General features: G+C 43.7%; 1 protein-coding gene and 1 pseudogene across 1 annotated transcript in view; both read right to left on the bottom strand.

Annotated features, from left to right (window-relative positions):
- The window catches only part of TMOD2 (tropomodulin 2 (neuronal)), a 41,817-nt gene that overhangs the window by 15,353 nt on the left and 1,523 nt on the right, over window positions 1-24,941 (bottom strand). Inside the window, exons 2-6 of the mRNA XM_008591885.1 lie at window positions 23,415-23,571; window positions 17,213-17,335; window positions 14,295-14,381; window positions 11,873-12,003; window positions 9,703-9,810 (exon numbers count right to left, since the gene is read on the bottom strand). Of these exons, the coding sequence (XP_008590107.1) occupies window positions 9,703-9,810; window positions 11,873-12,003; window positions 14,295-14,381; window positions 17,213-17,335; window positions 23,415-23,571 (606 nt within the window). The remainder of the gene's footprint in view (window positions 1-9,702; window positions 9,811-11,872; window positions 12,004-14,294; window positions 14,382-17,212; window positions 17,336-23,414; window positions 23,572-24,941) is intronic.
- LOC103607375 lies at window positions 4,999-8,640 on the bottom strand (annotated as a pseudogene).

Raw genomic sequence — 24,941 nt, 5'->3', positions numbered from 1 at the left:
AAAGGTGCCAAAAAAATACAATGGGGAAAGATAGCCTCTTCAACAAATGGTGCTGGGAAAATGGATATCCACATGCACAAGACTGAAACTAGATCTACCCTATCTCTCATCATATACAAAAACCAACTCAAAATGAATCAAAGACCTAAATTTAAGACCTCAAACTATGAAGCTACTAGAAGAAAACATAGGGGAAATGCCATGTGAAATGGGGGTAGGCAGTGCTTTTTTGAGTGAGACTAAAAAGGTACAGGCAACTAAAGCAAAAATAGACAAATGGGACTACCTTAAACTAAAAAGCTTCTCCACAGAAAGGGACACTATCAACAAAGTGAAGAGGCAACTTACAGAATGGGAGAAAGTGTTTGAAAACTACAGATCAGACAAGGGACTAATATCCAGAATATATAAGGAACTTAACTCAACAGCAATAAATAAATAAATTTTTAAAAAGCCAGTTACCTACCTCCAAAGGAACAAGAACGAGACCAGCATTAATCATTAGATTGTAAGGCTCATGAGAACAGAGATTTATGTTACATAGTGGTCAAACCGTAAATGCTGCTAATATGTTTTTAATTTTTAAAATCCAGCTATACAAAACATAGAATATAATCACATAAAATGTATAAAGTCCAAACGATGAAAATGATGGAATACCTGCAATTTGGAGGTAGAAGAGGAAGGAGGGATGGAAAACAGAGTAAGTATAGAACTCCCCTCACCTTTTATAATAGAGAATCAAAAATTATCCTAGATGACAAATCAAAAAAATATAAAATTCTGTACATTAGTGGTTTTCCACCTTGGCTGCACATTAGAATGATGGGAGCTTTAAAAGACATACCAATGTGTGGGCCCCACCTAAGATGAATAAATCTTTGAGGCTGGGGCATGGCCTTCTGCATTTTTGAAAAGCTCTCCAGGTGAATAATGTACAGCCAGGACTGACAACTACTTTAATTAAAGTCATAAAGACAACAACTAGAAGAATGAAAAACAAGCTGCTAGCAGTGATTGCTTCTGGGGAGTAGAATGAGGAACTTCTAAACTATTTTAATTATTTTTATGGCAGAAAAGACAGGAAGAAGGAAGAGGAGGCGGAATCCAACATGGGACCAGAACAGGGTTTCTAAACCTTGGCATGACTGACATTTGGGGCTGGAGAATTCTTTGTTGTGAGAGGTCCTGTGTACTGTAAGATGTGTAGGAATATCCTGGCCTCTGAGACCCACTAAATGCCAGTAGCACTCCTTCCAGTCACGACAACCAAAAATATCTCCAGGCACTGCCCAATTTCCCCTGGAAGGCAAAACGGCCCTGGGTTGAAAACCACTGGACTAGAAGAATAATTCTGTGTATTAGGCAGTTGCTTGAACTGCAAAGAAGCTCAAGGATTTGGACTGACATTACGGTACATCACGTAAATTAAAGAGCATTTATTCAGTGCAAGCCCTTTAAAATCAAATTTACACATTTTAATCAGAACACCAGAGAGGAACCCATCATGCCTTTCCTTATGGATGCTCCAAGCTTTAGGATTTACCTTCACTATTAGAATAACAAAATGTCACAGCAATTAGGCCTTTACAAAAAAGTTGCAGAACCTCCTGGCAAATAGCCAGGATCTTTCCAATTTCTTTTTAACTTGAGAAAACACTTTTCTTATATTGAACAAAACAGGGGAGACCTAGCCAATGTAACCCTGGGCTGTAAGCCCAAGTTCACTTCTGTTCAGCAAATATTTGAGCATCTATTACATGTGCTGGTGATAACAACATTAGTAAAACAAAGGCTAGATTTCTGAAATGTTATACAAATAATTGGAGTAGGAAAACATTTTAATCTTATTTTATTTTTTTAAAAAGATGACCGGTAAGGGGATCTTAACCCTTGACTTGCTGGTGTCAGCACCACGCTCTCCCAAGTGAGCCAACTGGCCATCCCTATATAGGGATCCGAACCCGCAGCCCTGGAACTATCGGCACCACATTCTCCCAAGTGAGTCACGGGCCGGCCTGGAATACATTTTTATTTAATTAAATTAAATTAATTAATTAATTAATTAATTTATTATTATTATTATTATTTTTGTCTTTTTCTGTGTCCGGCAACGGATCACAACCCTCAGTGTTGCCCCCATACCGGACCGTGGACCGGCAACGGGATTGCAACCCTCGGTGCTGCTCCCGCGCCTCGCTCAGCCAGTGAGCGGGAACTGGTCTGTATGTGGGATCCGAACCCTCGGGCGGGAGCGCCGCCGCGCTTCCCAAGCGGCGCACCATCCAGTGCGCCACCGGGCCGGCCCTGGAATACATTTTTAAAGAGAAGGTTTTGCTTTCTGCACTTTACAGGATTGTATGGGAATGCAGTTTTCTACACTGTCCAAACAGTAGCCACAAGAAACATGTGGCTATTGAGCCCTTCAAAAATGGGTAGACAGAATTGAGATGGGCTGTAAGTGTAAAACACACTGAATTTCAAAGATGTAGTATGAAAAAGAGAATGTAAAATACCTCATTACATTTTCAAATCACATTTTGAAACGATATTTTGGATATATTGGTTTAAATAAAATGTTATTAAAATTAATTTCACGTATTTCTTTTATTTATTTATGTATTTATTTATTTATTGGTGGCTGGTTGGTACAGGAATCAGAACCCTTGACCTTGGTGTTATAACACTGCACTCTAACCAACTGAGCTAACTGGACAGCCCCCTTTTTTTTTTTAGTGTGGCTACTAGAAAATTTAAAATTATACATGTGGCTTACATTTGTGGCTCACATTTTATTTTTATTGGACAGTGCTATCCTAAACTCTTGATTTTTAAGTGGCATCATTGTTAATAATAAATTTTTTTTTAATTAATAAATTATGGCCTTTTCAATGGCATTCAGTGGGGGCAAGTTCCACTAATTTTCCACTGCTACAGAGGTAGTTGTATGGAAGTGCTTGGAGCATGGCGAATTCGCTCAATCTCTCTGAGCTTTAGCTGCCTCATCTGTAAAACGAGGATAATGCATCTCTCATACACATAGCTTGTCTACATTCAAAGCAATCCCAGAAGGGCCTTGTTGAATCTGTTTTTAAACCTTAAATAGGAAAGTCTCTTGAAGTTCTTGGCTTTAGTGACTCATTTTTAATTCAACAGTGGGTAACAGCCATAATCACAGTTTGAAGACCCCTGTGGGGTAATCAACCAATTTTCAACTTATAGAAAGATTCTTTCCTGACCACAGTATAGCTGGGAAGGGAATCATCTGGAGGCAGCCAGGAGTGGGCTGAACCATATGAAGCCATCTAGGCATAAGGCTGAAAGAGGCTTTTCTCTTTACACCTAGGGACAGTGATTATTTCTTGCAATTGTGTTAACTGCTTCTGGGCGACTATGAATTCACTTTATCCTACCAGCAAACCTCAATTATCTCTGAGGAAACTAAGGTCCACCCGGGAAGTTACTGCAGATGTCACGTAACAGGTTACTGGCAACACCAGGACACAGACCCAGGTCTTCTCTGTCAGGTCTAAGGAAAGCTCTTCTTGACACACCACACTGCCTCAGACGTAGAACTGTTGTACTTTGATAAATCTGAGAAGTGTTTCAAATGTGCACAATGTTCTTGAAAAGTGATTTTAAAATACTATCACTGAGCATATTTAATTGTGTTACCACTCCCCCCAAATGTTTTCTTATTGAATGCAAAATAGCCTTAAATGGGGACATGTCTAAATGGATGCCAACCACACATGGCTTCATTGATTCTAGAAATATATCAGAATAATCATTTCTAATAAGAAAGCAGAATAAGGTTTGAGGTATGCAAATGGCATCCACTAAAAACATCTTTTCATTTCATGTTTGAACACTGAAAATAAACACTCTCTGACAGAGCTCCCAATTAAATGGTCACCCAGGCACAGCAATGACCAAGAAAACGTTTCCTAAAACACTCATTTCTTTCCCTTGGTTTGGCTTCTCTCTTCTCTGCTTACCCTTGAGGAGGGGAGGGGAGGTGATTAGAGAGGAGGGGTGTGACACATCAATTAGAGTTGGAATGAAGGAAAAGTGAAAAATCTGTTAGGAGTGGTGACCTTCAGAAAACAGTCATAAAATCATATTTTGAAAACTCTACCCGTAAAAATTAATTAATAAATGCACACACACACACACACACACACACACACATATAGTGGTCCTTCTATTTTACAGACTGTCCTGTGACCATACCACATAAATTATTTTTAAAAAGCTAGTTACAAAAGAGGTCAAATTTGCCTGAAAAATGTTACCAAAAAATCCAGCTCCTAGCACAGCGCTTGTCACATGTAGGCATTCAACACACAGTAGTTGCATTAAAAAGACCACCAGACATTATTATATTTGGAATTACTTAGTCCACTTAGCAAGTTATCTATTTGACCTAGTATATAGGTGTTAGATTATTTACACCTATAGTAGTTGTAGCCTTAACAATGGACTATGAACTATCCCCACCCATGCAACTTTACTGTAAATAGAAAGTTAAATAAGTGACAAATCATTTCTTTGTTCATCTCTTTATTCATCTACATACAAAGTATATTGTGAGTATTTTTGCTTTATTGAAAGCAAATTGACAAAAGGGCAGGGATAACCCAAAATCATTCACAGGTAAGAATCCTTAAACTGCCTCATTTCATCTTACCAACGGTTTAGTTCTATTTTTCTATTTTAATGATAGGTCTCAAATTCAAAACTGCTTTCAGCCTATATATTTAGATATGTAATAATTGCTGGTGAAACACTGCTTTTGTAGCTTAGTCTTTCTTTTACATGAGTGCTTATTTCAAGTTTGCTGATGTCACCATGGAAATATTCTCTATTGCTGAGAGGGTGGAGGTCATGATCATTCATTCATTTAAAAAAAATTTTTTTTTTGATAAGCATTTTCTCTGAGCTTTACTTGAATTGACTAATTTAATTACAGAACCATCTATCCAAAGTAGTGAGGTAGGCACAATTATCACCCCTATTTTATAGAAAGAAAAACAGGCTCAGAGGGGACGTCATCGGTCTGAGGTCACACAGCTGGGAATGGCTATACCTGGGATTGGATCAAGGTCAGATGGGCTGTAGCTCCTGTTCCTTCCACTCCACCATCTCGTCCTCTGGCTGGTGCTGGCACAGCACTCCCCATGGGGGAGGCTACATCTTAAACTGGAGCAGACTTGGGATGCTGCCTGGCAGAGGTAAGGACCTTGATGCATTTCACAGGACCCCCAGCACATGAGCAGAGCACATCTGTCATTAACAACACAGTTCAGCTCAACCAGGGAGACTGGTGTCCAGGCTTGGAGCTTGATGCTTTTTCGTGACTTGCAATGGAGGCTTCGCTGGATGACTACACTAGGACTTGTCGTCCCGGGTGATGAGGATGGTTCAGGACAGAGGCCAACTCCCAATCCGGGCACAGTCCCTTGGACAAATGCAAGTGGGACTCCTAGCTCAGCAGCCCCTCAGTGCCACCTCACAGCTGAAGGATTTGCTCCTTGCTGTCGTTTTCACTGTCTTTCAGCTGCTCCAGGATCTCGTCCAACACCACAGACTGCTTTTTCTTCAGGGGCTTGTGGAAATGTTTGGCCATCTTCCACCTCAGGGCCTGCAAGGTCACCTTGGAGTCAGCCCACTCCAGCACCAGCCTGCAGCCATACAGTGGGTGCTGTGACACAGGGCGCTGAAAGCTCTCTTCATAGCCTGCTGGGTGAGGAAGTCCACAAAGCCAAACCCTGTATGTGTGCCTGTCCCAGTCATCTTTGGCAAGCGGACTGTCTTCAGCTCCCTGAAGGTGCTGAAGGGCTCTTGGCTCTCCTGGCTGTCAAGCTGGAAAGGGATGTCCTGCTCCAGGATCTTGGAGGTCGTCTGCTTTCTGGGCACTTGTTTCTTCCAAGCAGATGTCAGGGCTAGCTTGGTGTCTCGTTCTGAGAGCCTCACTTCTCATTTGTGGTTGTCCACGATGTGACCCTGCAGCTGCTTGAGAGCCTTCTGGGCTTGATCTGGCTTCCTGTATTCCACAAATGCAAACCCCATGGACAGCAGCACTCCTGCTTTGCTCTTCTTCTTGGAAACAGAACAGCTCTTCACCATTCCCACTTTGGAAAACACTTCCTTCAGTGTCTCCTCTGCTGTGTTGAAGTTGAAATTTTTGATAAAAGAGTACATCCTGGGAGGCTGTCTTCTTCCTCCTCTTTCTTTTTTTCTTCTTCTTCCATCTTTGCTCAAGAGTCGTCTGCTCCTCCTGTTGGGTTTTTCACCTTCTGGGGTCTTACTGTCTTGTATGGTTTCTGGCTCTGCCTTGTCCTTTTCCACAGGTTCCACTGGTGGGTCCTGGGGCTCTTTCTTCTTTGGGTCTGTGCTGGAGAAGATGCCAGTTAGAGCCCACTCCAGATACAGGGGGATACGGTGGAACTTAGAATAGGCCAAATGTCTGAAGACCTTGCAGGCCTCCAGGGGCTTCAGGAACTCCACAGTGGTGGTGACATCACCCTCAGGCAGCAGCTTGGCCACCAGGGTGCCAGCCGGGAGGTTCTTCATCAGAATCACGGTCTTGCTTCGCTCTGCTACGTACAGCCAGGCTGAAAGCATCCAGACTAACCTGATTGTCAGTGAGGAAGCGCCACACTTTTTGGATGAGCTGGGTCTCCCTCAGGGCCAAGTGAATGGCCACATTGCCCTTGGTCTCGTAGTCAAACACTTGACTCTTGGCGGCATCATACTTCTATGCAATGTCATCAGTTGTGGCATTCAGCTCCATGAACAGTGTGTTCCAGTTGTGAGAGCTGGAGCTGTTGGCTTTGTCCCTGGACTCCTTCTTTTTATATGATGACAATCCTGGAGCAAAGGGGTCCTCGCTAGCTTCCTCTTTGATGGTGGATGGTAACACGTGGAACATCTGCCTATCTGCTTCTGCGTAGGCCTTCACAGCGTGCTTGGGAACATAAAGGTGATGAAGGCAAAGCCCTTGGGTTTCTTGGTCAGGCTGTCGATAGGGTAGTGGAGCTCAGACAGGGGACCGTATTTGGAAAAGAGCTTTTCCAGGTCCTCCTGGGTGCTGGTGTAGAGCAGGTTTTGCACAAAGAGTGTCCTGGAGCAAGCCAGGTCCTCCTCCTCTTTGTTTTCTCTGAGTATCCAGTCTTGCCAGGCTTTGGTGCTATTCTTCAGGGGTCCCTTGACTATGGGGATGTTCTTTTCCCTGAACACCTCGACACAGCGTCCACCCATGTATTCCCTGATGCATTTCAGAGCTTTCTTCACTTGCTCTTCACTGCTGAAATCCACAAAGAGGTACCCTGTTTTGCTCCCATGAGCACTTCTCACTACTCAAATGGCCACTGGTTTCAGGGGTGCCAGGAATTCCATAACATTTTTCTCCTGATGTTGAATGGGGCTCCCTGCAGCCTCACAGTGTGAGGGGTGGTGGGCTCCGTCTGGTTCACTGGTTTCTCTACCTTGTCTTGGGCATCGGGTGGTCTCTTATTCCCAGACGGGGCCCCTGGCTCCCGGCCTTCCCCCTGCTCTCTCTCCTGCAGGGCTAGGGCAGCGGAGGACCCTCTTGCTCAGCCTCACTCCATTCCTCCTCGCAGTTACCTGCTTCGTCTTCATGCTCCTCCTCCTCTGAGGAAGAGGACAACTCCACCTTCACCGTCTTGGATTTCAGGTAATCCATGCCCAACAGCTCCTTCTTCACAGCTGCCTTTAGATCAAGGCCGTCCTCCCTCTCCTGCCCTGAATCAGAGTTGGCTGGCTCGCTCTTCCCTTTTGGGGGCTTGCTGTTCAGGGAGTCGTTTGCCCGTGTGGCCGCCTGCCTCCGCTTCTGGTGAACCAGCAGGAACTCCTGCAACTCAGGATCTTCCTTCAGCTTCTCCAGTTCACTTGCAACCTTTTCCTTCTCATCGTCTTTCTTAGTTTCCAGGGGAATGGAGTCTTTTAAAGGCTGCTCGGACTGGCTTGGTTTCTGGGTATGTTTGCTCCAGGTTCAAGGCTCTGTTGGGTCCCCAGATGCCTTGCAGAACTCCACCATGATCCAGGATGTGTCAATAAAACTCTTGTTGAAATGTTTCTGAGCTGTTTGGGCCTCTTCCTTGAAGTCAAAAAAGCCAAACTTTCCACCCTGCCCTCTTTGGTGAACTTCAGGTTGCAGTACGTCAGTGTGGCAAAGGCAGTGAACAGCTGCCTGAGATGTTCCTCCTTCATTCCATTCGGGAGGTTCTTCACCATCAGTTGCAACATGGCATGTGCTCCCCACTGTTTTGATTTTAGCATGACTGGGCAAAGTCTTCCAGTAACAACGTTCATGCTACTGCTCAAGGCGCCACCATCTTTGACCCATTCATTCATTTAACAAGTACTTTTCAAACATCTATTCTGTGCCAGCAGCATGATTGGTAGTCATTACTTTCATGTAATTAAATGCTATGTTACATGCTGTTTTAAATACTATTTTAGATCTTCCAAAAGACGTGTTACTTTAAATCAAAGTCAAGACAACTTTTGTTTTTCTAGCTTGACTCAAGGGCTGAACATTAGATGATATAGAACCATAGGTTGATGCTCAAGCTTCTGATACATGATTTATTTTAACTAATGTATGACAGCAAGGTACTGTATGTAAATACACCATAGCATGATGGTTAAGTATCTTGGTTCTGGAACCAGAAAGACCTGGTGGTGAATTCTGGCTCTGCCATGCTATATGGCCTTGGATAACTTACTTAACCTCTCTGAGCCTCAACTGGCTCATTTGTTAATGTGGGAACTAATAATAGTACATCCTTGGGCCCAGCCCGTGGCGCACTCAGGAGAGTGCGGTGCTGGGAGCGCAGCAGCGCTCCCGCTGCGGGTTCAGATCCTATATAGGGATGGCCGGTGCGCTCACTGGCTGAGCGCGGTGCGGCCGGTCACAAAAAGGACAAAAAAAAATAATAATAATAATAATAGTACATACTTCATTGTATTAGAGTGACCATTAGATAAGACAATGTGTGTAAAGCACGGAGATCAGAGCTGGCATTTACTAATTCCTCTAGAAATTAGCAATAGGAGGAACAATTAATTATTAATAGGAGGAATACAATGATGATGGTGATGGTTGTAGTATTTACTTGGGTTGAGGGACTTCCTTATTTGACTGAGTTATCTAAAATCCATAGAAGGAATACACTTTTTGGTTGGCTATTTTTTTTTTCATGTTCTGGTTAACAGTATCAAACAAAAAGTGTTTCAAGATTCAATTTAAAGTAATTTTTACACATATTAATCCATTTCAAAGATGAAAATGGAATAAACTGTTTTTTTTTTACATGTGCTGAGTTCCTGTAGGATTTTATCATAATATCCAATGACGTAACAAAATGTTATGTATATGCAAAAGTATCAGAAAATTTGTACTAAGCACAGAACAAACCCTAAATATTTATTTAGCTAAATGCCAAACTTATCCTGTTTCTTTCTCTAAAAAGTGTAGTGCTGAAAAAACTCTAGTAAATTCAAAGCACCTGACAGTTGGGTTCTGAAGTTTTGATGTCTCGTTATAATTCTGCTTATTAACTCTGTAGACTATAAATTTACCAGACCTAAAAATTGTTAATTGATAAAACAAATTTAAAAGAATCTCTAGTGAATTAAATAACCTCATGTTATATTTCTGAGAATTTTACTCACAATGGCCACAGGGTCACTGCTGCGGGTTGCAGCCAGGCTGAACTTCTTTATGTGAATGTTGGTCTCCAGAGCCTTCGCAAATTCCTTCAGAGTTGGAATTGGAATGTTCTAAGAAAGAGAAGACATGGCTAGTTAATGAACCATTCTATGATACACCCACCCCAGGTGGAGGACCCATGACTTTTAAATACTATATACATTTTGATGGCTAAAAACATGATGTTACCTCTAAAAGAGGTTCATTACCCATCCTCCAGCAACCAAGCTATCCTGAGCCAACAGCACCCCTTAGTGTCCAGTAAGGAAATCTAACACGATGGAACATTCTGACCCCACCTTTCTGTTTTCTCTAAACAAGAAGTTATGCACATTTCCATACTTCCCTCTTTTTTCTTTTGTTTTCTATATTCTAGCCAGACTGACCTTCTTGCTACTCTTTTACTATACCATGGTCTCTCTCTCCTCCATGCCTTTAGATATACTTTTCCCTTTGTCTGGAAATTCCTTTTGCCCTTTCCTTTGATTAATTTCTACTCATCTTTCAAGACCTCCTTTGTTTATTGGCTCTCCTAGACAGTATTTAAATTTTCCTTCTCTGCAATTCTGTAACATTTGGGGGCTTACCATGTGATATAATTTGTCTAGTGTTTCTCAGAGTAAAGACGGAATGAATCTTACTTTTCTTTGTACTCCCTCTCCTAGACACCTTAGCACAGCACTGACCACTGGGGAGGGAAGTAATATTGGGTGCTGCCAGATGTGCACATGAGTCCTGACTGCACAACAGACTAGCTTTGTGATCTTAGCAACTTAACCTCTTTAAGTCTCTCTAAAGATTAAATGAGACAATAAATTTCAAGTATTTAGCAAAGCATATAGCACATAGTGAGTAGTCAATAAAAGTCAGTTATTATTATTAAATGCTAGGAATTGGCCCAATAAGAATGAACAAAACAGACCTCTGGCAATGTTCACACACACACACACACACACACACACACACACACACACACACACACACACACCCTCTCTTTGAGAGTAGCATGACTTATTGCCAAATTAAATAAAGTGAAAGTGACAATGTGTGACTTCAGAGACAAGGTCATAAAAGATGTTGTGGCTTCCTGCTTACTCTTTTTCTCTCAGATCATTTGCTCTTGGAGAAGCCACCTGTCACGATGTGAGGACACTCAGGCAACCCTACAGAGAGGCCCACTTGGTGAGAAATTGAGGTCTCTTGCCAATAGCCAGATGAGGGGAAGTGGATCCCCTGCCCTAGTCAAGCTTGACACTGCAGCCCTGGCTGACAGCTTCACTGCAGCCCTACTTGAGACCCTGAGCCAACTTCTAGTTAAGTCACCCTCCGATTCCTGACACTCAGAAACTGTGTGAAATAATAAATGTTTATTGTTTCAAAGGTTGGAGGAATAGTTTAGAGTTCTGTGATACGGTTATTGTCCCCTTTTAATTTTCTGTCTTAATGAAAGAAAATGTTTCAGGACAGAGAAGTGGCTTATGTTTCACATTTTACAAATAAACAACTCTACTTAGAGAAATGATATGGCATTACCTCTGAGCAAGCACAGAGCATGCCTCCAAAAAGTATGCTCACTGCCACTCTCTCTTCAGACAGTACCAGAATTCTGGGAAAACTGCTGGCTCATATCCACAAGGGATCCGAACCCTCGGACGGGAGCGCCGCTGCGCTTCCCAAGCGGCGCACTATCCAGTGCGCCACCGGGCCGGCCCTTAAATGTTTATTGTTTGAAGTCTCTAAATTTGGAGCAATTTGTTACTCAGCAATAGACATATATACTAAGAAACTATTTTTAAACACAAGTCCTGTGATTCTTTTCAAACAATTCTAGAAATCACTTCTTTTAAAAACCCACTTCTTATTTTGAATAGGATATGTTGCCTCCAAATCAGTGACTACAAAGCACTGCAAACAGGTGTGAAAGCAGGCAGTCATCTCTGGTAAGTATTTTTTCCTCTTTTTTAAAAAACTAATTTATTTTTAATTGGCACATTAATTGTACATATTTATGCGGAATGTATATGTTTCCATACATGCATGCAATATGTAATAATCAAGTTAGGGTAACTGGCATATTTGGTAAGTTTTCTAACCTCATGAAGTGACTGACAAATCACAATCATAATGAAATACCTTAATGTTGTTGAGGTTGACTTCTTGCAGGCTGGGATCGTTGGCTTTCATCTGCTGCAGACTTACTTCCACATTTGTGGGATTAGGTGGTTCCTCAAATATTGGATTGACCTTCTCGCCTTTGACCACATCTAAACACAGTTTGAGTTTTAAAAAGAAAATTCAAGGGCTCTCCTATCAAAACCAGAGATGACTTCCCCCAAAATGACATTTTCACATACTCTGATTCCAATAACAGTGTAACATCAATAATAATAATTTTATTCTCAACTAAGTGAGCATGGAAGTGGTATATCTCTGAGTTACAGTTTGGAATGTTGATGTTTCTCAACCACAATGAGAAGTCTCAGTGGCTGACACTGCATGGAGTCAAAAGTGCAGGTGGCCCTATAGCAAACTCCAACTCCGCAAAATATCCATGGGCAGTTATTGCTGTTCCATATAGACTTCCTTTACACTATAATAACCAGACCACAGGATTGGAGGTGCAAAAAAGAAACCATAATGAGTCTCTTCATTTCTCAAACCTTAATACCCCTCTGGCCTCTTGATCATACCCCACCATCCTCTGATTTCCATTTTAGAGCTTTAGCTTGAGGGAGATATGGGAAGAGAAAGGGATGGAAAAGAAGCATGGAAGAATTCCCAAAAGCAGTTAACAGAAAATGTTTGGAATATATGTAACATACAAAGTGTTATTATCTCAATATATGCAAAGCGTCTACAAATCAATGAGACAACCCCCATAAAAACGAACAAATAATATGCTCAGAAGAATCTGTCACTCAACCAAAAATATGAAAAGTAATTACACTCTGAAGTTAAAAAGCAAGACACCATTTCGTTAGCTAAAAATTGTTAAAAGAGATAACATTCAGATCTGGCAACAATGTGGAGGAAGAAGCATCCCTATGAATTTTCGGTGGGAGTAGCTTGGCATTATCTATCAAAATTTAAAATGTGCGTACTCTGTGACACAGCAGTTCTATATCTAGAAGTCTAACCTATGAACAAATAGCACGAATACATAAATATATATATTCAGGGATGTTCCTTGATGTTTTATGTGTGACAGCAAAACATGATAAACAAAATGTCCATCGATGTGAAAATGGTTAAATAAATTACAGCATGATCACGTAACAAGGTGCTATTTACTCATTAAACCAGGTAAACCTACAGGTACTGATAAGAGACTACAACTTGAAAAAAAGTTAATGGTATTTGTGTGGATGTGGATGTGTAAAAGCTCAGAAGGTTATGCACCAGATTGTTAATGGCAAACATGTCGTCAAGAATGTTACCCTGATACTGAAGCTTTTTAGGATGAACATTTTTCATTTGTTTTTTTTTTTTTTTTCCTTTTTGTCTTTTTTCGTGTCCGGCAATGGATCGCAACCCTCGGTGCTGCGCCCGCACCTCGCTCAGCCAGTGGGCGGGAACTGGTCTGTATGTGGGATCCGAACCCTCGGCGGGAGCGCCGCCGCGCTCCCAAGCAGCGCACTGTAGCAGTGCACCACCGGGCCGGCCCGTCACATTTTTCATTTGTGTGCATAAGAAACCAGAAAGAAAAAATAAATAAAAGGAATATTGTTCATTATGTGGTTAATTACCCACTATAAATGACAGTTCATAAATATGCTACTGAGACTAGAAAGCATCTCCCCCAAGTCTTTGTTAAAGAGAAAACTATATAATTAATCTAAGAAAAGATGTGATGTTCTGTGAATTTTCACAGCACCTGGATCACACTATATTGAAATTACCTGACTACTGGTCCATCCCAACCCTGGACAGGTAAGTTCCTTTGGGTAGGGACCATCTGTTATCTTTGCACCTAAGCCTAGAACTTTCCTTGCACATAGAAGGTAGTTATCAGTAGATGACAAATGAATGAGTGAACGAGAATATAACCGTATCCTTCTCCAGAAAATGCTGACATAGAAGATAGTGGTCTGGAACTTTCTGTGCCAGTAAGTCCATGCCAGCGTGTCTTTCATGTTCCCTGGGGGACATAGGTATCAAATTCTAGCAACGAACATCCATTATTGAGACAAAAAGACAGTTGAATAAAGGGAACTAATTTGCGCTACTATAGTTGATTAAAACATCCTACAAACATGAAACTCTGTTTACATTCTGTACTAACTTGCTAACTATGCAACCTCTTCAGCAGCAATTTTATCTTCTGACTGAACAGTCCTACCAAGAAAGAGTGTTCTGGGAAAAACACACTGTTCGTACTAGTTACACTGCCAGCTACAGCTCCCATTATCAGCTGCTCCGCTCTCGTGTGATTGCTCAGTGATCCCTGGTGAGATGACAAAGTGTAGAGCCCGCACGAGGCAACAGGCCTCCTTCCTGCCAGCAGTACCTGCCGGCTCCAAAGCTCCACAAAACCACAGATTCCACACCAACTTACTTCTTACAGGCCCTTTGCCACCTTTATTGTTGGCTGTTTCTTCATCAAACTTTGGATTGTTGAGCAAATTGTGTACTCCAAGGACAGCTAAAAACAAAGACAGTTGACAAATGAGCATTAAGTTTGGAAAGTGTGTTAGGATGTCCACACTGTTAATCTGCCCCTCAAAGAACAATTCTTTATATCATAAAGTTTCCAAACTCTCCTTTTCTTGAACAGTGTGTTGTACATGTACAATGTTAAATAAACTTATTTTAAAAACCCTCTTTCCAAGACCTCCAGCAATCTTCACATCTTTCTACATCTAAACGTGTGGAATCATTTTGGATCTGAGGAACGATGGTTTAGTTACATCCTCAAATTACTGAAAAACTGCTTAGACCTCCTAGTTAAGTAGACTAAACCCTTCAGTTTTCTCATCTGTAAAATGAGAGGGCGGGACTGAGTTGAAGGATTTTTAAGATCTAACATTATATAGATTATTGCATATATTTTTCTAGAGGCAAATACAGAAAAATTGCAGACCTCTTTCAATGTAAGGCTCCCCATCTCTCCTGCCTCTCAGCAGCAAAAGGAATTGTCCTTTCCATGGCTAGAACAACCCAGGGTGGGAAGTAAGAGATATCTGCAACAAAAGGTCAGCTAAGCATATTGAAATTTTTGGTCTGCTGTATTACATGGAACTTGCACCAGGAGGCAGCACAGTACACAGGAAACACCACTGAGGGCAAATGAATGCTGGGCAGGCTGACACTGCAACTGCCCACACAGATTTCTCTCTGCTAATGAAATTGCAGGTGAAACTGGCACCTGGAGAAGGATCCCAGAAGAGATAAAGATCTGTCAACACGTGGCAGAGGAGCACCTCTAAGAGCCTCATCAGCTCTACTGTAAGCTACATCTTAGGAGGGAGGTGGCCAGCACAGCAGGAGGGAGGGCAAATGGTTAGAGCCAGCAAGTGCAGGGGCTGAGTGGGGGACTCCAGAGTGGCCAGCCACAGTTTGAATTCTGACTCTATCATGTACTAACTGTGTAACTTTGGAAATTACTAAATGCCTCTGAGTCTCAGTTTTCTCATCTGTAGAACAAGGATAATAATTATTCTTATTACAAAGATTAAATGACTTCCTACGTGTCGGGAACTGTTCTAAGTGCTTCACAAATTCTTGTTAAACAAATAAGAGTTTGTGACTGTGTCTCTGGCATTTTCTAGGGAGAAGCTGTTCCATTTGATAAACATAGGACCACTGAGACCGCACAAGAAACATATCTTCTTGTTCTGGCCTCCATACTCTCCAAGCAACTTCTGATTATCACTTGGCTCCCACTGTTAAGTCTTAACTTTTGTTTTACCTGTTTCCTGTGAATGAGGCTAATGGATCAGTCCCCACCATCCTGCTCCGATCCGTCTGCTTCTGTGTATACTGACAAGATCAACTCTCTAAACTAGCAGGGCTAAGGACTAGACTCTGGATAGTTACCATGAGATTCGGCCAGTGTGGGAGGCACTGTCTTGGAGATCAGGTGCCATTCCCTGATGAGCTGCCTGTCTTTCTGCCGTCTGTCTGCCACAATCACATAGGCAATGCACTGCTGCTCTTCCTAATCTAAACCTCAATGGTTATCAGCCCATCCACTCATAGGGCTGCTCTCAAACTTCCAGAATGATCCACCCTTAAGAAGATGTTGCCACCCAACCCCAGCTAGTCTTCCTCCTGAGTTCCTAGAAAGCATGTGATGAGGAAGGGAGGCTGAGTAAGGATGAACGAGGACAGTGCTCTACTTGGATTATCTCCCTGGTTTTAGTGTACGAATTTCAGGATGTAGTATTTTCCAAAGGATCGGTGTTTTTCCCTTTCTCCTCTTTCAAACATCTCAGGGAATTCAAGTCCAGCTCTGCAATCTCCCTTTGGGCAATTCCAGTAGAGAACATGAGGCAACCCTTGGGAGGAGCAGTCACCATAACAGGATCCTTCCACAGCAACCACAGGGCTAGGATGAGCAGTTGCTGCAAAGTCCTGCCCTCACCCAGTGTCGCAGGTGCCTTAGCCCCTGCAGTGACCTCCGAGAAAGGTTCAAATATGTGAACCTAATATCGACCACTAATGTTGTCATAGAAGGAAGGAAAATGCAGCTGAGCTGGTTGGTATGTATTAGAACAAAGCATAGCTGGTTCTCCTGGGAGGAAGGTAATGATCATAAATGTCTTCTGATGGAATAAAAATGAGAATTCCTATGAAAGCAATGGACTAGTTTTTAAAGCACCTCTATCCTGTGGTGATCTAATAACCCTATATGCAGAAAATCTTTCTTGAAGACTATACAAGAAATGGGAGAGGACCTAGGTAACTAGGGTGAGAGACTTACTCTTCATTACATATTCTTTTATATTATTTGAGCTTTTTATATCTGCATGCAAAATCAATTAAAGTAATTATTATTATTATCATGTTGCTATTATCAAGGAAACTAGGAAGCTAACAGACTTCTGAGTGTGAATCAAAATGGAAGAGAGACTGTGGGGAAGAGCAAGAATTTCATGGAAATTTTGTGATGATAAAATGTGATAAAAGGAACAAATGTGAAAGCTCCTTGGAAAACAGAAGGGCTGTTATTTCTTCTTTAAGTTCTCTGTACTACTTCATGTTTATTCTCTTTGGCTTCTCACAATAACTCTTGGGTTTTGCAGGATGGGTATTATTTGGGCATTTTACAGCGAGTTGGAGCAGAATAAGATTTTCTTGGAGAGGTTAAATCACCTGCATCAAGTCTGACAGCTACATAATGGCTAGAATCAACCTGGTATCGCAATAATAATCAATAGCTACAGGGAAGTTCGGAGCCTGCTGCTATGGGTACCAGTGCACACCTGGAGGTCACATAGCCAGGTAGGAAACTTCCTGGAGCTGAGGACTAACCTGCAAGATCGTAGAGTTCAGTGTCAGATGCGCTGGCCAAAGCTTCTTCCAGTTCTGGGTCAAGGGTCACTTTTTCTTCCTTACGAGTTTCTACAGGCTTTTCTTTGGGGATGAAGACTCTCCCTTTAAATCAGAAGAGAAACAGGAATATTATGTGCTACTGCCTTATGGGTAGGGTGAGTGGACTTAGCAGAGAATACAGTTCTGGCCATTAAGACCAGCATCATTAAGCCATTTCCTCTACAACTGAGATTTGTGAATTGCTGGGATGGTGCCAACATCAATAATCCACTATTGGAGGGAAGGGACATTGGAAGAGGAATTTTGGCTTCTGCCACACAGAGATCCGCAACTATAGTCCTTAAACACAAAAGGAAATGGTAGCTTCTACCTCCCTACCATCAGCAGCACTGCCCTTAGCCCTGTGCAGGAGGGGCCCAGCCTTGGGCCCCACTCTGACTCCGATCTTCCTCCAGCTGCATCCTCGCCTCACCGAGGGAGTAGCCCTAGGGCCAAAGGGATATTCCCATCCAGAACACGGGCCACCTGTTAGACCACACTCCAGATGCCTGGGACCCTGGAATTCCCCATGCAAGGAGCCTGGAGCCTGCTTCCAGGGCTGGCATGAGCCCCGTCCCATGTCCATTCTCCTGAAGGCAGGTCATGCTGCTGGGGTGTGCACCCCCAGGCCAAGGAGAGGCTGCTTATGGGGGGAGTATGGATGAAGCTTGGATATGAAGGCTGGGGTGCCCAACATGTGTGCTTGAGGCCCTGGCAGTGTGGGACAGACTGACATCCCTGCACAGAGTTCTGGGAAGTCCAAGGATACTGGCCTTCTAGGTATATTTGTAGGAGTATATAACATATCTCAATGGTTTGTTAGGTTTAAATATTTGGAAAAAAAAAAAGGCATGTGGGCTTCTATTTGCATTCTTGCCTTGGACCTGCAAACATGGAGGTAGATTCATCCAAATGGCACCAGGGGTTCCTGAGGGACAAACAGGTGATCACCCAGAGTTTCTCCCCCTCAGCTGGGACTGAAGACAACTAGCCCTAGGATGCTACAGCTGGTAGCCTGGGGACACAGCCACTGCTCTAGAGTACACCAAAGCATGCATCATTTAAAAATTTTTTGGTATTGCTGCTAGTTCTGGTCAAGATGGCTGAATAGACAGTCCCCAGCATCACTCTCTCCCACAAATCAACCAATTTACAACTATAAAAATGCAACGACAGCAAGCTAGGGCTGCTAGAACTCAAGGAAAGAGGAGGAGAGACCTACAGAGTGCATGAAGGTGGGAAAAGCCACGATGAGAGAAAGAAAAAACTGCTCTATTTCGTGCTATGGCCACTTTAAGGCTGGAGCTGCTGAGTGCATGGAGCAGGAGCTGGCAAAAGCCACAGCTGTGCCCTTCAGATGAAGTTGCTTGGAGGCAGCAGGGAGAAGAGGGCCTTGCTGGCCCCCAGGACAGCAAGACCACTAATAGGGTTCCTGTGGACCCACATAGAAGCAAGGAGCCACAACAACTGAAAAAAAGGAGCCACTCAGAGACTGGTGAGTCATCATAAGGGACAGGCACATGGCCCGTCCCATGGGAAGTGTTTGCAGCACTGGCAGTGGGGGAGACGGGCCCACCCAGGGAACACTAGGGCACAGCAAGGACAGATGAACTGCCCCCCAATCAGCACAAAACCACTCAAAGGAGGCTGGTGAGGGATATAGAATTGCATGGGGTGCATTTTGATGAAAAGACTCAGGCTCAGATCAGAGATTCTACACAACCCAAGTGCACTAGGTCTCTGGAGAGCCGAAAGTACCTATAAGGTCAGCAACTAAAACCTGAGCTGCACAAAAAGCCTTCCCTAGGGAATCAGCAGCAAAGCAGCAATTTAGCTCAACTGCACAGCTCATGTACTGGACCCCACAGGAAGTACCCCCATTTTAGAAGTAATCAAAGGACAAAATATTAGTTCCAGCCCAGGCATACTGCCAGTGCCTTGGGGCCTGCCCAGGGGTCCAGGGCACTGAGCCAGGGGCCGGACCCCCTGCCCACAACCAGGCACACCACCAGCACCAAGTAGCATGCCAAAAATGTCACCTCCATGTGGGTGGCCCACCACAGCCACCACAGTAACCATGCCTGCTGCAAAAGTGGCTAGAGGTCACAACCACCATGCAGATGGTCCGCCAACCACTGGAGTGCATTGACACAAGGAGAGTCACCAGCAGAGACCAAAGAAAAAAAGAGGATGTCTCTCTCCACAAAGTCCATTCCAGAGTGACAGAAGAAACAGCTGCTCTATGATAATACTGGGGGACCTGGTTATGCCTTTCAGCATTGGACAGATCATCAAGGCAACAAATCAACAGAGTAACCATTACTCTTTCAGAAGGAGAGAAGAAATCTAGGGTTATCAGAGATGGGAGAGAGGAGGACAAGGGGATAGGGAGAGATTGGACAGGGGCATAAAGAATAAGTATGATTTGTAACAATACATATGCTAGTAATATTGATTTGATCAACATATGTCAATGTTGAGCCCCCAAAATATGTATATTCAATTATGATTCAATAAAAATTAAAAATAATAAAATAAAATATGTTTTAAAAAAATCAAGTGGTTATCTTAGAGATCGTGAGGGTCTGCGAGCAGCCAGGCACCCTGTGCTTCCCACAGGCTCATTTTCTGCCACTATCTCACACTTCATGCTGTGTATCAGATTCCATTTATTTAGCCCCCTATTCACTTCTGAAAATGCTGATATCTAGGCCTCCACCTCCCCAGCCCAGACTTCTGGACTGATGGATCACATCGCTGGAAGGACAGCCCAGTATCTGCTCTTCCCTTCTAGCCAGGCCAACACACCACATCTCACGTGCACAACAGCTGACAAAGATAAACCCAGGACATTCTAGAGCCTCGGTCGCAACACCCCAGACCTACTCATGCTCTTTTCCAATTCTTACCAACTTTTGACTTTTGGTTTCTCTCTCCTTTTTGGAGCTACTTTTACTTCTTGGGCCTGATGTTTGAAGCTCATTTCCTTTATTTTGAAGCTTAGAGTTCTTTAAAGACCCACCCCACTACTGTCTTCTCCTCTTGGTCACCTTGGATAGAACAGACAGCTGGCTCCACCTTCAGCAAACTAGGACCCAAGCTCTACTCAGGTCTCCTTGGCTAGCCTGGCCCATCCCACTCCCACGGCAAAGGAAAGGGTCAAAACCAAAATCAATAACTCTCCCTCATGAAAACTCTCCAGAAGACTTCCCTGTTTATAGGGGATATGATTCCCTGATGTTTTACCATACTGTCAAATGGTTGGGTAAGTAAACAGGAGCTGGTCAGAGCTGGGCACCTCAAAGAAAGGAAAGAAGGGCACCACTTGTAGTCAGTCTGGGGCATCCTGGCAACAAGGTCTCTGTCACTGACATACAGCCTACTTCCTGCTTTGCCATCACATAAGCTGCCCTACTTCCTAGAAAGAAGAAAACATACTGGGAAAAAAAGTAGGAGGGTGGCCAGTGGCCAGAAGATAGAAAATGAAAACAAAAACCAAAAAACCCCAGCCAATCAATAACATCTCAGACACTGGGGTTAATTTTCACAGTATCTGCAGCCTAAAACACTTTCTTTCTGAATCAGATGATCTTGGGTCTAGAGTCAATAGGACTTGTAAGCTCCTCCTTCCTGGTGCTAAACATGAGGTACAGGTAGCCCAACAGCTATCAGTATTCAGGACAACCGCTGATGCAGATCCATCCCTGGAAGTCCAACCAAGCAATAAGTTCTAAGTGAAAAAAGCTGCACCAAAGAGTTAAAGCTAGTTCAGCAACCAGAAGCACCACGCACACAGCATTCAGAACTGAGGTTGTGCAGCCTTTCTCCTGAGGACCTCCCAAAGCCTCCTGCTGGTCCTTTCAAGGGCCCTGAATACTGACTCTGATCCTGCTGCTGGGTTTGGAAAACTTGCTCCTTTAATTTAGTTGTGCTACTTCACAACTTTCTCCTAAGCTACACGGTGTAAACGTATTCCCCCTTTATATCTCCATTTATTACTCACACAGCTCCTGCACTCCTAACTCCCCCACGGACCATCTGTAGGTTAATTACTTGCTCCTTTAATTTAGTTGTGCTACTTCACAACTTTCTCCTAAGCTACACGGTGTAAACATATTCCCCCTTTATATCTCCATTTATTACTCACACAGCTCCTGCACTCCTAACTCCCCCACGGACCATCTGTAGGTTAATCTGGATCAAGAGATAATGTACCATAGCCAGTCCTCAGGCCTCTACTCTGAGAACAAAAGACAACAGCTTTGCCCTTATTATGCTGTCACTACCCTAATACTTGATGTCAATTAGGATTTTATTGAAGACTTGACATTATAATTTATTTTTTTCACAATGAAATTAGTCCAATAGCAACTATGCTGCCATAGAAACAGCTCCGTATGTCCACAGTAATCCTGGCTTGTTTGCCCAATTCGTCACTGTTCAACTTTACTTTCTTAGTGACATTCTCAACGGCACGTGATCCACCAAATGTGCACAACACAGAAGAGAGCCAGGACGTTACATAAGAGAAGGCGGCAGTGCTTCGACTTGTGTAGTGAGGAGCTGGGTGCTCCTGCTCCCCTGCCACAGTGCATGGGCTCAGAGATGGCATTTGTTCAAACCATATTTCGAGTGCCTCCTGGGCCAGTTTCTGTGCCAGGATACTAAAAAGACCCAGTCCTGCTGCAGAGATCTCAGTCTGATGTGGAAAATGTACAAAAACCAAAGTACATACACAAAATGATGAGTACTGTCACAGTGCTGTGACAGCAATAGACGGGTGTCACGATAGAAAGAAGGGGTCTATTTCAGATAGAGAGGTCAGAGAAAGCGTGGGACCCTGACATTTAAGCTGAGACTCTTAGGATGTGAAAGACAGGGATGTGGGTCAGAAGGAAGAGTCCAGGAGGGGACCAGCCTGAGATGGGAAAAGACCCTGGCAGATTTGGGGAAGTGGATGAAGACAGTAGGGCTGAGGCTTAGCAAGGGAAGGAGAGATGCAGTCAGAGAGGTGGTTGCAGGCTAGATCCACCTTGAAGACCGAAGTAAGAATTCGGGACTTTCAGCAGGGAAGTGACATGATCTCATTAGTATTTTAAAAAGACTTAGTTGCCATGGTGTTATCAATGATTCCATTAGTATCTATGCGCCCAAGTCACTCTGATAGCTGAAGAAACTAGATGGGCTACTGATATCCACTCTCCCTCCAAAGTGGGGCACAGGGTCAGGAGCTAAGGAGGAGGGGTTCCTTGTCTGGGCTTGAAGCTCAGTCCTTGCATGGAGAAACATCCTCTTGCTCCTCACAGCCTTCCTAGCTCTACTGTCATGTTTCTCTCACTAGAACACATGCTCCTTGAGGGTGGGGCAGGGTCTTATTCACCTGTGGTCCCAGTGCCTGGCTCACAGCTCTGCACAGAGGAGGTGCTCAGTAAATGCTGGATGAATGGATGATCAACTGCACTGGCCTTTAACTGTAGCACCTAAGGTTGGGGTGTGAGGCTAGAGCCATCCTAGACAGGTAGTAGAAAGGCCTTGAGGGCACTCTGCAGTTGGTAAAGCACTGGGCTAAGAGAAGCACACCAGTGTCTATGGAACCCTCTTTTAGGAATGACACTGCTTCACATTTTTAAAACTTTTTCTTTGGGGTTCAAGAAATTTTTCACAGAACTTATTTGAGGGCCATTACAACCTAAGTATTTATTTAATTAGCCCACCTATTCTGCCATGATTCTTTTTTCTTTTAAATTAACAGTTTATTTTTGAGAGCAGTTTTAGGTCCCTCCACAGCAAATTAAATGGAAAGTACAGAGTTCTGATATATGCCCTGTTCCCAGGCATATACAATGTTCCCCACTAACAACATCCCACACCCCAGTGGTATGTTTGCTACGACTGATAAATGTCCACTGACACGTCATCACCCAAAGTCCATGTTTACATTAGGATTCACTTGAGGTGCTGTACATTCTACGGGTTTGGGCAAATGTAGAACAACGTGTACCCACCAGCAGTTATTCTTTTTAATACTGAATCCAGTTCATGGGCTTATTTCCCATTTTCAGGTCAGTTCCCTTGCTTGACCCTCTGAGACAGTACATTAGGAGCACCTTTATCCCCAAGACACACTGACTGTGGTTCTTACCTTTTTTTTCTCCTGTGAAGGGCACAAAGTCCTCCCGGTCTTTCTGTTCCAAAGCCTCCTTCTCCAGGTACATGAGGAGATGCTCACGATCAAATGGGCCGGTGGCTGCTTTCTGCGTCTGGTCTTTCTGTCGGAATCCAGCTGGCAACATTGCACTCTGACAAGACAGAAGTATGAACGGGAAGGAAAGATGTCTGCTGGACTGACTCTGTTACCTCCTCCCCGACCCCACTTGCTGTTGGGGGGGACACAGGGAGGAGGATACTTATGCAGAGATGTGGGTCATTGCTGAGGCCCTACTTGTTCTAACACCCTGTGCTGAGAAGAGGGCTTCCAATGAGCTCAAACAGAGCACCGACGGCTAGAGGAGCCTCTGAGTCTTCTACAGCTGCCTTCTAGAACGTGATGGCAAAAGGCTCCTTTCCTTGTAGATCCCACTTAGGTTTGGCTAGATTTGTACCCAAGGTGCTCCCAGGCAGGAATATGGAGACTCTAACAAGGAGCCAATAGGCTACACTCTCGTATTCCTAACCCGTCTCCTGCGGAAACATCCAAATGGGTAAGTGAATATTACGGTAGATGTTAACACTGTCTTGATTAAGCTTTGAGACTCCTTCCTTAAGCTTAAAAAATAAAAACAGGGGCCGGCCCAGTGGTGCACTGGAGAGGGCGGCGCTCCAGCCGAGGGTTCGGATCCCATGTGGTGACTGGTTCCCGCTCACTGGCTGAGCGTGGCGCGGCACTGAGGGTTGCGATCCCGTTGCCGGTCCCTGGTGCGGGCGCGACACCGAGGGTTGCGATCCCGTTGCCGGTCCCTGGTGCGGGCGCGACACCGAGGGTTGCGATCCCCTTACCGGCCAGTAAAAAAGGCAAAAAAAGGAAAAAAAAATAAAAATAAAAATAAAAAATAAGGGCCGGCCCGGTGGTGCACTGCTGCGTGGCGCGGGCGCGGCACTGAGGGTTGCAATCCCGTTGCCGGTCCCTGGTGCGGGCGCGACACCGAGGGTTGTGATCCCCTTACCGGCCAGTAAAAAAGGCAAAAAAAGGAAAAAAAATAAAAATAAAAATAAAAAATAAGGGCCGGCCCGGTGGTGCACTGCTGCAGTGCGCCGCTTGGGAGTGCGGCGGTGCTCCCGCCGAGGGTTCGGATCCCACATACAGACCGGTTCCCGCTCACTGGCTGAGCGAGGTGCGGGCGCAGCACCGAGGGTTGCGATCCCGTTGCCGGTCCCTTCCGGTACGGGCGCGACACTGAGGGTTGCGATCCGTTGCCGGCCACGTAAAAAAAGACAAAAAGGAAAAAAAAAATAATAAAATAAAAAATAAAAAATAAAAACAGAATATGTGTTTTTTAAAGAAAATACAATATCCAAAGTATCTGTCATATCAGAATATCATATAAATAATTTTATTTTATTTAAATTTTTATTTATAGTAAAACCATTATTTTGGATCCTCCAATTCTTTTTTTTTTTTTTTTTGGTCTTTTTGTCTTTTTCCGTGTCCAGCAACGGATCGCAACCCTCA

This window comes from Galeopterus variegatus, unplaced genomic scaffold (genome assembly GCF_000696425.1).
Source record: "Galeopterus variegatus unplaced genomic scaffold, G_variegatus-3.0.2 Scaffold7369, whole genome shotgun sequence".
In the NCBI taxonomy this organism is placed as follows: Eukaryota; Metazoa; Chordata; class Mammalia; order Dermoptera; family Cynocephalidae; genus Galeopterus; species Galeopterus variegatus.
This window is presented reverse-complemented; position numbering and strand designations above follow the sequence as displayed.